This window comes from Arabidopsis lyrata (assembly GCF_000004255.2).
Source record: "Arabidopsis lyrata subsp. lyrata unplaced genomic scaffold ARALYscaffold_6, whole genome shotgun sequence".
NCBI lineage: Eukaryota > Viridiplantae > Streptophyta > Magnoliopsida > Brassicales > Brassicaceae > Arabidopsis > Arabidopsis lyrata.
Genome location: NW_003302550.1, coordinates 20,591,783 through 20,611,086, shown reverse-complemented (window position 1 = coordinate 20,611,086; position 19,304 = coordinate 20,591,783). Strand labels below are relative to the sequence as shown.

The 19,304-nt window shown below is 32.4% G+C and overlaps 3 protein-coding genes and 1 long non-coding RNA gene across 4 annotated transcripts; 3 read left to right on the top strand and 1 right to left on the bottom strand.

The window, feature by feature from the left end:
• The first annotated feature begins 3,437 nt into the window (after positions 1-3,437).
• LOC110227530 (S-protein homolog 8) lies at positions 3,438-4,510 on the top strand. Its single transcript, XM_021021947.1, has 2 exons — positions 3,438-3,724; positions 4,220-4,510. The coding sequence occupies exons 1-2, from the start codon at positions 3,479-3,481 to the stop codon at positions 4,397-4,399; spliced, it is 426 nt and encodes a 141-aa protein (XP_020877606.1). The 5' UTR covers positions 3,438-3,478; the 3' UTR covers positions 4,400-4,510.
• Positions 4,511-5,570: 1,060 nt separating this feature from the next.
• Positions 5,571-9,368, bottom strand: LOC9308610 (protein ZGRF1). The gene is made up of 8 exons (XM_002872495.2): positions 9,124-9,368; positions 8,395-8,629; positions 8,229-8,300; positions 8,008-8,076; positions 7,450-7,518; positions 7,077-7,154; positions 6,826-6,972; positions 5,571-6,643 (listed from the first exon to the last, which is right to left on the bottom strand). Exons 1-8 carry the CDS (start codon positions 9,355-9,357, stop codon positions 6,546-6,548), a joined length of 1,002 nt encoding a protein of 333 aa, XP_002872541.2. The 5' UTR covers positions 9,358-9,368; the 3' UTR covers positions 5,571-6,545.
• Positions 9,369-11,555: 2,187 nt separating this feature from the next.
• Positions 11,556-18,955, top strand: LOC110227418. The gene is made up of 4 exons (XM_021021512.1): positions 11,556-11,676; positions 12,443-12,678; positions 16,681-16,688; positions 18,577-18,955. The coding sequence occupies exons 1-4, from the start codon at positions 11,556-11,558 to the stop codon at positions 18,740-18,742; spliced, it is 531 nt and encodes a 176-aa protein (XP_020877171.1). The 3' UTR covers positions 18,743-18,955.
• LOC110227531 lies at positions 13,741-14,554 on the top strand. The gene is made up of 2 exons (XR_002331238.1): positions 13,741-14,247; positions 14,384-14,554. It is a non-coding gene; the product is annotated as an uncharacterized LOC110227531 (long non-coding RNA).
• Positions 18,956-19,304: the final 349 nt, after the last annotated feature.

The following is a 19,304-nucleotide window of genomic DNA, read 5'->3' as shown; positions in this document are numbered from 1 at the left end:
TTAACGGGGTCTTGTTTTGGTTTAATTCAATGTAATTAAATTCTGGATGAAAAAGGTATAAATATGTTGTAATGTGTAATGGAGAAAGATACGAGAGTTAAGAAGAAAAAAGGTTAAGTGGCTAAACCTAAAATTGAACAAAAATGCTAGTAAAAAGTAAGTACAAAGCAATTAACAATTTAAAGCTTTAGGCGTGTAAATGTATATTACAAGTCAACATTCGTTTTTGGTAAAAGAAACTGGGTTAGATCCACTCTAACGTAGAGAGCCTTAACCCCATGTCTTCAAATGATCCAAAAGTCAATTCAATAAACTTATCTAAATGGTTAAATAATATAACCAAAACATATATACAAAAATATAGAGCTCTTGACTTTGTAGTATTTTACATTTATATTACATTTATATCAAGAGCTCATGACTTTGTAGTATATTATTGTAAAAAAAGTTATGTTATTACAGACTTATTATTATGTTACTGCAGATTTATCATTATGTTACTACAAATTTACCTAAATCGAAACTTTAGAAGATAAGGTGAAAATTCGGTCAATTATCGATGAGTCAAACCCTAAATCGGACGGTCTAAAAATCTCTATCGTAGATACTAGTAAACAAATCGGCGGCGTCTTCAAATAAGTTTGTGGATATAAATCTGCAAACAAAGAGTATCAACAAATCTGTAAGATATAAGTTTGTGACTACTAAAAAGTTAGATTAGTCATGATTAAGCCTGCGACCACTTCATCAAATAAATCTGCGATGATGGAAAATAATTTTGTGATACAGAATATATCTGCCATCAAAGAGCAAAAATCGGTGACCACTAAGAGTCAATCTAGTAATTATCTTTTGGTCAATAAAATCTGCAGTAACTTATAGACTTAGCATAAGTCGGTAGTAACTATTAATAAGTCTGCTGCAACGAGATTGAGAAAAAATCTGTAAGAAAAATAAATTTGTAGAAAAAAATCCGCGAGACAAAGAAAATCTGCGGTGTCATCAAAAAAATCTGTAAGATAAATCTGTGGTAGACTTAAAATCTGTGACATCCTATAAATCGGTAGTAACATATGAACAAATCTGTAGATTAAATCTGTGGTGGAAATAAATCTGTAGAAAAAATCTGTGGTTCAAAAACAAATCTGCAAGAAATCAAGTCAGCGATAACTATACCATTAAATTTGTGACAGATTTATAAATCGGTGGCAGATTTATAAAATCGGTGGCAGATTTATCAAACCTGTGGCATATTTGTTCTACAAATTTATTTGAATTCGCAAAGATCAGTGGCAAAGTTGTAAATAACGATAGGTTTTTTTGTAAATAACGGCAACTTTTGCCTCGCTGGCTTTTTTTTTTAATGGCATTTTTGTTATTATGATTTTCGGTACAAAGCTTTAGAAGTATATTTTAGGGATTAAAAAAAAACGAAAACACTTTAGTTATTATTAAAAGATGTAAGTTATTCTAGTTATTAATCTCCATATATAGGTCATTCTAGTTATTCTCCCTATATATATATATATCAATCACAAAGATAACAATCCCTTGATTTGAAAGTAAAGAAAAGAAGCTCAATTACGAGGACGAGTGTTCTCTGGAGTCCCACCAACGCCTGACATAAGTACATAACTTTAGCGACATCACCTGCTGAAGCTTCAGGCTTCTTCTTGCTAGCTATACAAAACCATGTAGCCAAGTCCACCGATTATCACTACATGAAGCTTCAGGCTTCGTTGTCTCTTAATCACTACTTGCATTGCATGTGATACTCCACGCTGTGTATAATAATATTACCTTATCCTCATTCTTTAAAACTCATTTTTCTAAAAATTTGTCTTTTTTTGTTCTCTTGCATTCATGTTGTTATGTTTCTTTTCTAGATAAAAATCTTATAAAAAATGCCAGCAATATAGCAAATATTTGAACTGAATATCTTCTGGATACACATATACAAATTATAATATGTACAAGATCTTATCATAATACAAGAAATATATATGTATGAATACATAAGGACAAATAGTTAATATTAGGGCTGGGCAAAATATCCGTTAGATTCGCTTCGATCCGTTATCGAGTCGATTTAATTTGAAAAATCTAGATATCCGTAACTTTACGAAGCAAATCAAATATTAAAAATAGGTATTCGTCAAAAGCGAAGCAAATATCAAATACTATAATTTATATAGCCGGATATCCGCTCCGCTCCAGAATACATACATATATATAGATAATTACATATATAAATTATAATTTTATTATTCTTGTATGTGTTTTATAATTTTCTAATCACCGAATTAATTATTTGAACTACTAGTTTGACTGTTTGAACAATTAAAAGAGAAATATATATTTCTGATAAAATATTACTATTTTTAATAAAATTTTACTATTTTTGGATTAATTTATTTATTTATTTTTAAACAAATAGTTAACGGATCGAATATCCGGCAAATAGTTTGGATTTTAACGAATATTCGAACAGCCGGATATCCGGTCACTAACGAAGTAAATACGAATCGAAAAACTTAGTATTCGGAAAAAGCGAATCGAATCACAAATACCACCAAAATCCCGAATATCCGGTCCGTGCCCACCCAAAGAGCCCAACCGGGAACGAACCGATGACCTCTCGAACTGCTATGAGCTCTTTTGTTGTTTTTTTTTTTTTTGAATTGAGAATTGAGAGCTCTTTTGTTCGTTAATCATTATTTAATTAATTTTTAATCAAAGTATAATCGTTAATGGACTTTACATGTTTGGGGTTTGGGCTGGTTATTTTACGTATATGTTAACTTTTATTGAATCTATTACACATTTTTTATATATCTGTTTTGACCTGAAACTATTACGCATTTTTTTTGCGGTAAAAAAAAAATAGATGTGAAATCATTTGCTAATCAATCACAGTGATATAAACAGTCACTATCACTGTGAAATCATTTGGCTTACATAGATTATGTCCTCTCTATATTAAAAGAGAGTCATTTTTGATTAACTTATAAACCCTATTTTTTATATTGTATATGGTAATAATTTGACAAGTAAATAAATACTTAAAACTATAAGTTTCCTTAATAAAACTAACTCATTAATATAATTGACTCTGTGAACAAATGTTAAAAGAAAAAAAAAAACTATTTGTACATTAGATATGCTATAGTTTCAAAACGAAAGATTTGTTAAAAATCAAAAATAGTTGACAAAAGAAAGGATTACAAAGTAAATTAAAATATCTAAATGTGTTAAAGAATATTTTGCAAGTAAATTAATTCAAGATATGTTTGTATGTTTTCATTAAATAAATGATAAATGATTTTCTAAAGAAACATATATTAAAAATAAATGATAGGATATCATTGACCATATAAGAGAGAAGAAAACTAATGAAATTAAATATATCAACAAATGTGACATATGTATATATATCTAAGTCATGTAAAAGACAAAAACATATAGAAAGAAAAAAACAATGATAGGAAAAATTATAATATATTGCCTCTTGTTCGCCTTTTCAATCCAAAGAACAGACTCTATTCTTGTATTTAGACGTTTTAACATTGAAATTTCAAATCATCTTGAGGGTAACAAACAACTTATGGTCCAATGTAGATCTGGTGAGCAATCGACCAAGGTTGTTTTTCTTGCATTCAGTGGTGTGTTCAAAGTTCGTATAATACTTGATTTTAAGACATTGGTATGGTGCAACTTATGGAAGGTAATTTAAAAAAGAAAAAAAAAAAAACTAGTTCTTTCACGTTCTTAAATCTGAATGTATATATTTACAATAAATTTGTTATCTTGTCCATTACGAATAGTTTTGTTTTGTCTTGTTTTTTACTAAAATATGATTATACTAATCTCATATATATTGGATAAAAACACAAGTACATTCATTTACAAAATCTGAATTTTCTTATCGTTCTATAGTTATATCACGAAGATAAATAATTTTAGATAGGATTTAAATAGTTACATATATATATATATATATATATTATACAATTTACGGTAAGTAACTGAACTATATTTACTCATACGTTGGTAAATAAATTGTTTTGCTTTTGTGGATGAGAAACAATTTGTTGGTCAAAAATCAAAATGATCTACAATAACTATTGAAACCTCTATTTTTAATATGATCTTTCATCGCTCTATATTTATGTTTTTATTTGGAAAAAAATGGGATCATCTTTGCTATAATATCTTTCAGGGACCTGATTTCAAGCAACATGTGAGTTTTGACGCATTTGTTGGGAAAGAGAGTTTTATACATGATGTATGTGGGAGTATGAAGCCTAACGTATGTTTCTGGCAAGCGCAAGACGATGGAATATGGGTACGTAATAATCCAACCGGTGATCTCAAGTTAATGTATAAATGGAATACATAAACAAACCAAATATTAGCTCTTTCATTTGTCTTTGTTAAAAATATTGTTACTTCTTTTTCTGAGATCTCATAAAACAGATCACTTTTAAAACTTTTCTCCTATTATGACTAACACCAAATTATATAGTTTCGTATGAAAAGCTAAATTTTCAATATGGAAACAGAGTTAATATATATATGGATTAAATAATCTGTTTATAACCAATAATAATTAATTTAAAGATAGTAATGGTAATGAAATCAAAATTAAAGAATTAATATTACATTAATTTCAAAATTAAATATTATTTATTTTTATTTTTTTGTCAACCACACATTAATTAAAAAGTAACTCCATGATTGGTTGCCCAATCAGGAGGAGAATAGTTTACAAAAGTAGCTTCCGAGAGTAGAAGTCTAGAAGATCGAGCTAAACAATCCGCCTTAGAATTACATATACGAGAAATATAAGAAAGCGAGAAAAAGGGAAAAGAAGCACGGAGCAATACATAAAATTAAATATTATTATAAGATTAAAAAGCATATATTTGGAGTCATGGTCCAATAAAAGTACCTCCCATGTGCAACTTCGGACCACCCGCTTTCAAACTCGGCCCCTACGAGCCCGAAGAGATTTACCCGAGACGGGAAGCTTGCTTCGTCGGCTCGTGTCTCTTTGCTAGTAACTCCATCTCTTTCTTCTTACTCTAAATTTACGTATGAACCACCTTTTCTGTAATTTTTTCACAAGTAAGACTCTATTTCCTATATTAAAAAGCATATATTTAGAGTAAATTTCATGAATATAAATGACTAAGTGAAAAAATGTTAAGACCAACTATGTATACATTTTAGACATACTTGTTTCAAAAAAAAAATTATAAAAGCAAAAATAGTTGAGAAAAGAAAAAACAAATTACAGAATAAATTAAAAAAATTTAATGTATGAAAGAAAATTTGTAAGTAAATTCATGCAAGATTTGTTGGTTTGTTTCCATTCTTTTTAAAAAATGTTCATTAGAACCCAATTGAAATGATTCACCTAACCAACAAAAATAAAATAAAATATAATAATTTTAAAGAAGGTAATAGTTTTATAATTTACTTCTAAGATGTCAAAACTCAATATTCCGTGGAGGAATACCGAAAAATTTATGAAATCCATCGCTACATTGTTGTACAGACGGTTGTACTATTTGAAGATTTTGTAATTCAAATCACTGAATTTAAAGGTTGTACATTAAAATTTAGAGTAAGATTAAGTCACCTAAAGATTCAAATATAACAAATGTTTAGAGAATTCAACTATATAGTCTATATATATCAATCACAAAGATAACGATCCCTTGATTTGAAAGTAAAAAAAAAAAATTATATAGAAGAAGCTCAGTTACGAGGACGAGTGTTCTCTGGAGTCCCACCAACGCCTGACATAACTTTAGCGACATCACCTGCTGAAGCTTCAGGCTTCTTCTTGCTGTACAAAACCATGTAGCCAAGTCCACCGATTATCACCGCTCCAACCGCTGCTGCTCTCAACGGACATATCCCTAACGACTTCCGCTGGCCTAGCACTTCACTTGACTGCTTCGCCGCTTGTCCCGGTCCAGCCATTTACCTTCCTTTTCTATGTATACTTTGTGTGTCTTTCTATTAAAGTAAATTTATCTCTCTCTCTCAAGCTAACTTCTTCAACTACTTTTGTGTTGTTGAAATTTTGGAATATTTGTAGAAGAGATTTGTGGTTATTATGGTTAACCCGCACTCGTAGGACATGCTAAAGACTAGCTCCTTCGCTACATCTTTATTCTAGCTTTATCTATATTTAGCTTCATAATAAAATATGTAAATGTCTTAGAAATTTAGCATCGTACATTAAGAGAATTTCGTGGAAACTAATTATTTGTGTTATGAATTACTACTTTATTATTTAGTAGTTAACTTGGACGCAAGTTGCAACATAAACCAATCAATTTCCTTACTAATTTCTGCTTATGCATTAAAACTACATACATATTCCACGGTACATACTTACTAGTTTTGATTTTAACACAGCTTAGAGTGAAAAACTCTATTTTCGAAAAAATCTGGAGTTCATGAAGCGACTTGAGGTAAAATGATAAAAAACGATTTACCTAATTATGTAAATGATATAGTCAGGGGGCGGTTTAGATTCCGAGGTCAAAACTCGGAGGATCACTCATTAAGCAACCTCTTGTGCTGGCCGATGAGGCTTCTTTCATCATTACTTGTTCCGTAGATGCTTCTGCAACTCATATAAGCAAAAGAAGAGTTGTTTGTAGTAATGAGTTTCTTTTAGATTTCAACAATAAAATCAGATTTAACCAAAATAACTATAACTACAGTTTTGTATACTGAATGGCTAACTATTTATACTTAGATTCAACTAAGCGTTACAAGTCTAAAATGTTAAAATTCTGGAGTTACCTTTCGTTGAAACAGACTCCATTTTGTGTCTTTTGCTGGTTTCAGATTCTGGAGGTACTTTTGTTAAAGACACTGATGTTTGCGGGTTATTATCAGAACATGTCTCTGTAACATTCCGTCTCTGAAGAATGGAGAGTATCTGATTTACTGCAACGAAAAGAAAAGACTTGGTTAATGTATGTTCTCATGAATTGGTATTATAAAAAACCACTTGAAGAAAACACAACCGTTTAAATGTTAATTTGACCCACCATCACGTAAAGGCTTGTGTGGAGGAATGTCCTTCCTTAACTTATCATTCTCTAACCTTGAATCTGCACTGGACGTTCCTGCACATTCACACAGTACTATTTTAAGGAGGACAGGATTTGTCAGAATAACCTATTGCCATATAAAACAGTAGAATGACTGGAATACTTCTAATGTTGAGGAATGTGGCTTTACAAACTTGAGTTCTACGATTCAAATCTAATCTAGTAATCTGCTTGGGATTAAAAAAACTCTACATCTTAGACAAGGAAGAAAAGATGGTTTGCAAATACTGTAACCTAGCTGAGAAAACGCTTCAATTACCACCATTATGGAAGAAAAAAAGATGTGGTGGGTAAATTTCCCATATCTTACCAGTGCACGGAGAGTGGATCAAGGGGTGGTTATTGCTTTCTTTATCAACTGAGCCAAGAGGCACAGTACCTGCATACATGCTGTTAGTCATAGCATGCACAAAACCAATAAGTATACATGTACATTCTGAATTTCTATTTCGCAGGTTAGTTTTCATGAATAAGACAGAGCCAAACACACACAAAAAAAAAAGAGTACTATACCCCTAACATGAACTTTGTTAAGCACATTTGTGAAAAATCTTTTTCTCCATCCTAATGAGATTATTAATAATACAAGCTTTCTACGAACTCCAGAAGATCCTTGAGATTTAAGTGTCAATCTAATTCAACAAGCAGGTACATGATGAAAACGATATTAATGTACTGAATACAGGAATGATATACATAACATGGTTCATCCATCAGCGAGATTTTTACCAAAACCTAACAATCAGATGGATGAAGCATCAATTTTGAATTTAGCAAAGTGCCAAAGGTCAGCTATGGAAAAAAAGACATTCTGCTTTCACTATCTCCAATAGCTAACTACATAAACATATCAAAGCAAGCATCAAACCTTTTGTTGTTGACTTCATAGTGTCTGGAGTCAGTGCCCCATACTTGTGCAATTCTCTCTTTTTGAATACTGAAAGTGTAGACGGAAAACATTACTAGCCTGCAGTGCACGATTTCACTCTCCACGGGAATTAGATTAATAGGCATTAAAAGTTCTTGCTACGAGTAGATGAGCGAGTTACAGTTCATCATTACAAAGGTACTAACTCAACTAAAACTCACCTCTAATCATATTGTGAGATGGGCTGAGACTTTTTGAAGAAAATGTATTCACAAGGTTAGGTTTTTTCTCATCTGCCAGAATAAAAAGGGACATAAGTAGAACAGTCTTTTCAAGAGGAAACATTCCTGCGAAAATTGTACGAGTTGGGATAACAGAACATCATACCACACTGAAGAGAACTTTTCTTGAAATTTGGCCTGAGAACTGCAAATGGTTTGCGCGCACACCCTTGATCACTCGGTTGGACCTTTGGATCAGATGAAGCTTTACTTCCGTCCTTAGGATCACATATATCCACAAGATATGCTTGAAATGTGAGTGTTTCACCTGTGTCCACAACTTCATCTGCCTTTAGTATTCTGCTCTCGAGTAGATTATTGGCCTTATCATAAAGCATCACCTGTTTACACATTCACAAGGTTAGCTCTAAAACCTACTAAACAAATGAGCATAAGAGAAACATATATTCACCAAACTTATCTATCGAATTTGATTTTCAGAATTTCTTCTTGAAAATCTTACAGAATCCAAAATCCAAATGTAACAAGCTCATATTCGATAACCAATCAAATTTTGGAAACAAAATCAAAGCATAACTTGAGTTAAATCTGGAGCTGTGTATCATTTTATATACTAATCAACAATTACAAGTTAAAACACAATCCAATTAACCTCAAATCAATCTCGGAATCGATAAAGATTAGTGAAAATCACCAAGATTTCTCCACCAAAATCAAACAAGAAAAAATCGCCGATCAAACTGAAACTATGACAGATCTTCGAAATCGGAAAACGAAGATTGAATTCAGAGTAAACTACGAAGAACATTCCACCAAATCCAGATAATCTAGTGGATTTTATACGAAGAATCGGAAGCGATGAGTGAAGAAAAACCTTTTTTCTGGCGATATGCAAATCAAGGAAGCCATCGTGATAGACCTTTCGCTTCTGCTTGAGGTGCTTCGTATACATCGCAATCCATCTCTGCTTCTCCGCCATTTCTTCTTCTTCTTCTTCCTCGGAGAAGAGAATCGCTTTTTCCGTGTTTGATTTCAAAATTTGAGTGTGGAGTGAGTGAGTGACGTTGACTAATGACGACGATCGGTTTATTTTAATTTGACCCCGCATAATCTTAAACGTTTTAACATTACAGCCAATACTTTAAAAAAAGTCTATTGCTCCCAGAAATAACACACATTGGAAACTTTTTTTTTTTTTTTTTTTTTTCACATTGGAAACTTACTTTACGAAGTTTGACATTGGAAAATGAAATAATGAAAATTTCCATTATATTCATATTGGAGTATGTGTAGCCATAGATTAAACCATGTAGTCTTTGTTATAGATGCTGCTGATTTGGTGGGTGCGATTTTGAGGCCAAATGCGTGGCCCTCTTTTAGATATCATGCGGAAGAGCTATGGAGAGCTTTGAGGTTGGTTAAGTTCTGGAGATTAATGGTGGAAGGATCAGCTGCAAACAGAGGAGCTTCATCTCATTGCGAAAAGTGTTACTGAGGAATGTCGTCTTCAATCTTATGTAGCGACAAGCCATCCGTACTTGTTAAACTCCCTTTTTGAGAGAGTGTAATCCTCTGCTCTTTGCTTTTTGTATTGATTCCTTGTAATTGCTCTGTCTATGAGGGTATTCTTTTGTAAAGGCCTTATATCTTAAAGGTGCCTAAATCTCGTTAGTACTGCAGTGGTTTTGCTACTCTGTTTCAAACTTCCTCTGTATTTGTAAAGTTTCTTTATCCTTCTGGATTAATATATTTCAACAGATGACAAAAAAAAAAATTCATATTGGAGTAATGATGGAAAAAATCTGATAATCAGAAGATGGATAATACAGTATGAGAAAACCAAATCAAACAATGTTAGGTTACTCGTTGGAATTCGCGATTTTCACAGTTCAATATAATATATGTACATTGGTTTGCTTTTTCATAATCCTTTTTTTTGTTTTTTTTTTACTTTTTTTTTTTCGTCTTTTGTTTTTTTTTACTTTGAATACTCCACCTCACATTTTCTCTCTTCCACATAATCATTCAACATATATTTAATTTTTAATATCTACAATAGCTTGTTTAATAAATTCAACACCCTACCCCACTATTTTTTTTATCTCATATTCTTATTTATATTTTTTTGTTACATATTAATAACCCTTATCAGTAAAATTAAATTAAAATAATTAAAGTTAAATAAATTTAAAAAATAGTTTTATCTTTTATTTTATAATCTTTTTGTTGAAATCTATTTTCTAACATAGATGTTTAAGAGTTTAAACTTGAAGAGATAACATCATTCAAGTAAACTTGAAGAGATAACATCATTCAAGTAAACTTGAAGAGATATTGTCTTGACAACCAGTGATGAGTGCTCCCACAGATATTGCCATCACCCAAGGGAATGAGATTGGATCATGAGTTAACAAACTGCGACATTGACATAAATTTATTTGAAGAGCATCTAGAGATATCTATTATTTGTTAGAATCTTTTTGATTCTGAGCGAGTACTAGGTCAGCAAATTGCGTTGAATAAGATCTACTTATGCTACGCATTGAAAGGAGGAGAAATTGAAGTTCTGAGTAGAAATAATCTCGGATTGAGAGCTTTGTTGACATGCCATTTTCAGGTTGGTTTGTCATCTCTTATGCTTACTAAAATATTATTTTCTAACTGCCTTTGCTTACTGAAATATTCTATTTTGAACTACCTTCATTTGTATTCTTAGAGTGAAAGACATGGCCTTCTTTGGCAAGGATTAATGTTTCTCTTTTACACTAATTCAAATAAATGTTTTTTGGCAGAAAATTTTGGTTGTTTCAGTTGGTAGTAGTGTTTTTTAAATTGATATTACAAAAGATGGCAACAATGGAACAATCTTGCCCAGGGCACCTCTCTCATGCCCCCTTGATGAACTAATTGATGGTGTGCAGATTATGTGCAAATTATGGTTACACATTAATAGATAACCGACATGGCTTCTTCTTCACTTTATGGCATGGTGAATATATAGCAAGATGATAGGGAAGAACTCAACACAGACTTTAACTATCATAGTGGTGCAATATGGCCTGTCAAGTTTGTAAAGTTTCAAGACGACCGGAATACAACACCATTGTCACATAGAGACTTCTAAACCATGAAATAAAAACATGGATCTCAGATTGTGGAAATGAAGTAGTTGAAATTGTTTTTTTCAATAATTTCATGCTTATCTTCGATCTGAATATGCTAACTAGCAATTAGCAAATGCAAGATGTAAGGATGCATATGCAGTGCATTAATTTGAACTATGGATCTTCTCTAAATGAGGTAAGGATGGATTATTTGTCTAAGTTTAGCATCACTGAGCCTATATTGAGTTTTGTTGGGAGAAATGATTCTCTTGAAGACCACTTGGTGAAGCTCTACTGTGTTCATGCTAAAGCAATCAAGCAATGTTTTGATTTTAGACGAGTTGAGAGTTTGGAGAACACACAAGCTGGGTTAAGAAACGAATTGCAGACCACAAAAGCTTGGTCGAGGAACGGCTTGACATAGTTGTTGCAAGGTTGGACTCATGCAAAGATACTAGAAAGCAAGGTTACAACATCTGAAGATTCAGATGTGCCAAGCTAAGGCCAAGTTTCGCTCGAGTCTCTTGTTGATAGGTGGATCAGTACAAGATCTCACGGTAAAAAAAAATACTTTCAGTTTCTCATCAAACAGTATGACGCAGAATCGGTAAATCTCTTAATGTTCCTTTCTTTGTGTGATGTTGTTGCTTATCATGTCAGCTCTCAGCCATTCAAAGAAATATAGCTTCCAATCTACATGGAAAGCACCACCTGGTGAATGCTCTAAGCAAAGAGGAAACTAGCGACTTGTGCCAGTGGATTGATCTCAAACATGTTTATGTGGGAAGTCTGTCAGTTGGGTCTTGGTCCAATTGGTTTACCAAGTAGTCAGCAATGCAAGCGGCCTGATTACCCCTTAACACTAGTTGGAAGGCACTCTAAACTTGGGACATGCAGTGTGGTGGTCCAAATTGGATCTCATGATCTCATGGTCCGTTCGACCTAAGTCTGCTAGGAGCTCATAATATCCGTTGAATCGTAGAATCGTTGAATTAAAGGAATAATCATTTCTATAGCACTTCGGTGCGTTCTTACCGGAACCGACCGAATCAGCCGATAGGATATAAAAAAAAAAAAAAAAACTAACAGATGAAGATATTAATAGTGGTCCTTATACGAAGATTTATAGAGACTTTGCAGATGAAGATCAAGGGTATCTGCTGAATTACAACGATAACAATCTCGATCTAAATGATAATCGTGGTAAGAATAAAGGTCTTCAAGATTATCCTGTTCATACATGGAGGATGTACGATTATATTAATATAGATATATATTATGATGAAATGAAGATATGGTGCGAAACTAATGATTTAGGGATATATATATACTACAAGAAAACATGCGATTACCGACTACGGTCGGCGACTAATTGTGTAGTCGTTAATTTATACGACTAAAATACGACTACTCTGCGACTAATGTTACGACTACAAGTATATAGTCGTATAATAGTCGCTAATTAACGACTACATACTGTAGTCATTCAAATAGTCGTAATATAGCGACTATTATACGACTAACATATAAGACCCCGACTATAGTCGTATCGTAGTCGCTAAATAGGCGACTATTTTGAATGACTATTGAACGTAGTCGCTAAATAGGCGACTACTTTATGACTACATTGCATACGGAAAAAAGTAGTCACAAAAAAGTCGCTAATTTGGAGACTAATATGTGACTACAAAACATAGTCACCTTCTGGTGGTTTTGTAGTCACTATTTAGTCTCCATAACTGTTTAAATAATCAAATTTCACCATTTTTTTCTAAAACCTAAATACAAAACTTTAAATCTCAAAATTCAAAAAAATTATCTAGTTACAATAATATATCCATAAACTGAAAACTATCACTTATAAAAAATTATAGTTTTCCAAATCTTATTTTTTAATCAAAACTTAACCCCAAATCTTAAACTTAAACCCCAAACCCTATACTTCAAACCCTAAACTTAACCTCCAAACCCTAAAGTTTAAATTTTAAACTCTTCTAATGCATTATGCATATATATAAATTATATCACAAACCATTCAACCAAAATATAACCACTATATATGTATAAAAACATTTTTATTTAAAAAGTGTTTGATTTGATTCTTTTAATTATATATTATATATATATATATTATTTTATTTTCAAAACTGGAATCATACACTTAAAAAAATATATAAAATTTCAGATTTATAAATCTAAATTCTTTGACATCTATATCAAATCTAATAATTTAGTATTAAAATTAAATTTATGAACTGATGTATTAAAATTAAATTCCAAATCGGTTGCATTTCAACCCATAGTTTATTAAATTAATTTTGGAAGACTTAAAATCTGGATTTAAAATTAGGAGAAATAGAAATTTGAGTCTTATTGGGGGGAAACGAAATTTGAGTCGGGGAGAAATGAAATTTGGGCCTAAAATTCTTCAAAGCCTTTACTCTTTTATTTTTGTGACGAAGTCTTTCTCGGTTTTTCCCTTATCTCCTCTAACCTAATACCCTCGCATCCACAGCTCGTCAGCTCGCCTCCACCACAAATGAACGCCGTTTTGCCTCTCCGGCGTCCGGTGCCTTCGCCGGTGACGTGAGAGGGATCCTTTGTGTCACTGGTGTTATCTAATCCTGGTTGTCAGTGGTGGTCGTCAGAGATATAGAGTTCGTGATTTGAGATCTCAATTTGCGGCGTCTCGAGACAACTCCGTGGCTCATGTTGATGGCCTCCAATTTGTGGAGTTCGCGGCGCGAGGATCCACACGGTACAGCTGGAGAGGGATTCAATGGCTAATTGGGAAGTTGATTTGTCGGAGAATCTAGAAGAATACCTTCAAAATTATTACCGGAGAACTCACTGGAAATGAAGAAGATGGGCAGATTCCTGTGAATTCGCTGAAGGTTTGTGGTATTTTGCTTCGATTTTCAGAAATTTGTTTCTCGTTTGATTTCAACTTATTCAATTTTTTTAGGGTAATTGAGAATTGGGTTTCAAATTTTGTGTTGCTCTAAATCTGTAGATGTTTTACTGCTTCAGGGCTCGGTTCAAGTTTACTCCCAAGAAAGTTGAGTACTTGTATAATTTGGTTCTACGTACGTTGGAGTTTCTATCAAAGCAAATGTTTGTCTTTTTGAACTCCTTGTGTTTTTTGCTTAGGGAATATCTAAGCTAATTGAACTAGATAAAACATAATTACTTGTTTGTGAATATCCTAGCATCTCACTACAAGAAATATGTTCATCATTAGCGCGGAAAAGATGCTATCATACATATAACATAGCGAATTCATAAATGCTATGACATCGGCAGCTATGTTAGGTGTCACCCATACGATAGCATTTTTTGACATGCTATTATTGATCGTTCAATTATAGCGGTAATTTAATGCTTTAATATACTATATTATAGCACACGTTTAATGTTATTTTATATTATATTATAGCATTTTATATTTGAATATAAATTTCATTTGATTTATATATAATTATTATATTTGAATCCTGTTTTACAAAATAAATTAATTTAAATTTATAATATAATTTTTTTATTTCATAAATCATCAACATACATAACAGTATTATTACATTATACATTTTTTCATAACATAATACCAAGTTTTAAACAAAATAAAGCTAACATCATAAAAACAGACTTCAATCTTGTTTTCTCTATGTGTTTTGCCTTGCCGTTAGCATTCCTGTGCATAATCCCTCTATAGTCCTTGTCTTAAAATCAATGCTGCATCAAACGTCATAAAGATAACAAACTTAGAGAGACATCTAGAAGAAAAGAAAAAGAGAAAATCATACATATATCACAGTCTCTAATCACTTTACATGGTTAAAGAGATTCAAAACCCAATAGTTGTGATGAAGCTCGTGGTGAAAGAGCCATCAGAGAACCTTAACAACTTTTATAACACCTGCAACAAGCCTATCTTCTATTGGTTTCTCCTTTTACTCATGTACGTTTGTCGTTTGTCAATTAAATCCCATTAAAACGAGACCATAATTTTCCTCACCTGAGGCCAGACATAGCCACAAGGCCCGCAACATCTTACTTGAACTCTGGCCTAATTTTCCAAGCCTAATTCAACAATCCAGAAATATTATTCCATCTCATTAATTGTTAATATGAATCAACAAGTAAAAAAAGTAAAAGAAACTATCAAAATAGGCATTAGGTTCTGTAACATGATTATGAGCAGATGCCTGAACTTGTGTGCTTTAAGTACCTCCATACTCAAAATTAGAAGACATGTGCTATGGCTTGAGGTCTTTTCCTCTGTGAATTTTGGTCACCTTCGGAATCAAAGCAATTCGGAACATAAAAGAAATAAACAGAGAAGCATAGTTTTTTACCTGAGCAACTTCTTTATCCTTGTAGCATACTCCAGTGACTGTAACAACACCACTAACTTTGAGACAACGCGCCGGTAAGAAATCTGACTCTTTCTCCATTGGTTTCAGTAGTTCTGACCGGCAAAGCTCTTGGCTAAGTCTCCACTTAATTAATGTTAAAAATATAGCTTTACAGTTGTATTAAGTCCAACGATACGAAGAAAGTGACTGCCAATAATCAAAACAAAAAAAAAGATTAGAGAAATAGCTTACGTTATGTACATCCAAAAACAAAGACTTTCTTCCTATATAGCTTTATTCTTTCCTCCAATGCTTCCTGGCACACATATATTGGTAATCATAAACATCACTCTACTTAACATAAGAGAAACTTTATAGCAATTATTAGAGAACACCAAGTTACAGCAATTATTAGAGAACACCAAGTCACATTCTTTTATGTTCTTATCACCACACATTGTTGTATATTAAAATCAAGTCAAACTGAAACATATTACGGCTTAATAACAAAAGATGGAGCTCATGAACTTATGCTTTCTGTTATCAATTATAAAAACAAAAGAGGGTGGTCGACGGCTTCTGTAAGAGCCTCATAATTCGGAGAAGAACCAAGAGCAATGTACAAAGTCTCAAAAGAAAAACAAGAAAAAATGAAACTAAAGATTCACTTACAAATCCAAACCAGAAACTTATAAACCCTAATCAACAACAAAATTAACCCGAAATTTTGCTTAGATTAAAACGCCGAATCAGTAACACAATTTTCAACTAAGCCATCGAAATCGAAAATCTCCAGATTTAAGAAAATAAAAATAATGTGTAGAAGCGCAAGAGATAAAGAGACTTACATAATCCCCATATTTTAAATTTACATGAAGACTCATATGAGACCGAGAATTTATATCCTCCGACGATTCCGACTTCGCCGGAGCACCACGACCATGCCTCATATCTGTAGATGAAGATCTGAACGAATCATCGTTATCCCATCCACCATTACCAGAATCTCTACCACTGCCTTGAGACAACGGAGGGCTTCTTATCCATCCCAATTATCGAATGATAGGGTAGATCTGATATATTTGTATTTGAGGAAAGAGATCGAGGTTGGGGGAAGCTGGAGAGGTGAGATAGGCGCAAGCGATAACAGGTGGTGGGATTGAGGGAGGAGGAGAAGTCGGAGATATGGTCATCACGGCGGATTTAATCAGTAGATTATGAAGAAGAAGAAGAATTTGAAGAGGAAGAGAGCGAAGAGGTATCCACGGAGAAGTAGAATGAGAAAAGATAAGAAAATTTAGGTTTTGGTTGGTAATATGATTTTTTTTTTTTTTGTTAGGCGCTAAATGTAAAATTTTCGTTAAGTGTTGGTTGTCCAAAGTCTTAGCGTTTTTGAAATGTTATGATATAGTTAGCGTTTTTGAAATGCTATGGTATAGTAACCAAATTCCGAATCCCATTTTTAATAGCAATTACGAAAACCGTGCTATCGTCATGTGCTATCTATGTTCATATTTTTTGTAGTGTCTCAGTTTTAGGGGCTAACTTCGATTCATATTTCTCTATGTGTATGGGTTTTGTTTCGTGTTCACAGATGAAATGAATGTATACCATGGTTGCCACTGTTTATATCAGAGGAGTGATGTCATTTTTGTCCAACGCAGCCTAAGAGATGTTTCAGAAAAGTCCCAACACTTATTTGAGTTTAAGGTACAAGTTCACTTGCTCTCATATTTTGAACGTACATAGACTTTGGACAAAGTAAATTTGTTTATTGTCTTTGCTTCTTGTTATTGCTATACTACTATGGATGCCTGATTATTTTATACAGAGTCAAATGAGCTTCATGACCGAGTTGCTACCCCATGGATGAATGTTTGTGCTTTTTGATAATAAACTATAGATTTTTAGTTCTGCTTTAACATCAACAAAGTCTTTTTTTTTTGTGTTTAATATGAATGTAAGTATCATTAATCAACGGGTCATTAAGTTGCCAAAATGACGCTTGTGTCTTAAGAACTGTTTGACTTATCTCGCCAAGTTCTTTGCATTTTATATTTCAGCTCGTATTGATATAGTCTTTGATGCTTTCGTCTTATGTGTGTTTGTATTCTAGAGTTGGATAGTTAGACCTAGTTGGCGTGCTCTCTTAAGATGTTATGTCCTTGCCTTCTCATGTTGCGTTTCTTTTTTCAGGTAGAGGATCTCGACCAGACCAATAACTAGGAGGCAGTTTTTGGAGAAGAAAAGCATAAAAAAAAGTAAGACAAGGAAGAAGAGTTGAAATCAAAAGAGTTAATTAAGCCAAGTTCTTTCTTGAAGATTGTTATCTACTTGGTTTTAATTATGTTTTTAGGAGGATGATGTATTCTTATTTTTAACTATGTTTTTAGTTTTATTTTGTAATACATTTTTAAAAAAATATGGTTTCATAATAATTAAATATAATATTTTTATTTTTAATATCATTTGATTCCAAAAAACATTATTCATAATTTAAATATAGTTTAAAATAATTAATAACAATATAAATATTATTATTGAATTAATTTATATATATATATATATATATACATAAGCTGTATAAATACAATAATGTATAAATACATAAATACTATATAAATACGATCATAGTCGCAATATAGTCGTTAATTAGTCACTAAATTTGGCGACTACGCTACAACTATTCTTACGACTATGAATATTAGTCGTAAAGTAGTCGCTAATTGGCGACTATTTTTACGGCTATACATTTTAGCGACTCTCGATTTACGACTACATTATTTAGTCGCTATTTAGTCATAACTCACCATTTAACGACTATTTGGCGACTTTTAGTGCAGTCGCTAAAACCCAGTTTTCTTGTAGTATACATCCGAAATATTATAAGTCTGTTATTGCACGTCATCATGAGGAAGGAGGTATTAGCGTTATAGGTTTTGAAACAGCTGAAGGAGCGACTACTGCAGCTGCTAAAAAAGAAGAAGATGAAAATGAAGAAGCATCGGCGAAGATGATAAAACCAAATGCATAAGACGGCTCAACCCAAAGTACCAGCAAGACTAAGTCTCCTTTTCCCTTTTCTTAAAGCTTTGCAAATAATATTGTGGATTTATGTTCCTCTCTTTGAGGACAAACCCACGTTCCCTTTCTTTTGCTTTGTGCTTCCAAGTTTGTAGGAGTTGATACTCCAATATTATACATTGTAAACAAAAAAAATGAATAAAGACTTTTGGAGATTAGCTCCGGTAAGTTAACCACAATTGTATAGTTTACTGTATACTAGTATAAAGATTTTGTGCAAAAAAAACTTCAAAATTGCCAATTTTTGCAACTTTACCCTCCATCACTAAAAAAATGCAAAATAATTCTATGAAGTCCAAAATAATAAGCTATATAGCCCTTATTTATATATTGTAAACGTTTTCACGATCACATATATTTAATTTTTAAAATTATAAAAGTCGAGTTGAACTCCTCGTCTCGAGGACTTCGATTTAATATATTATTTATCAAAATTTTAAAAACTTGACAATAACGAAAAAATGGTTTATTGCCTATTATTTTAGACTTTTTTGGATTATTCTATATTTTTT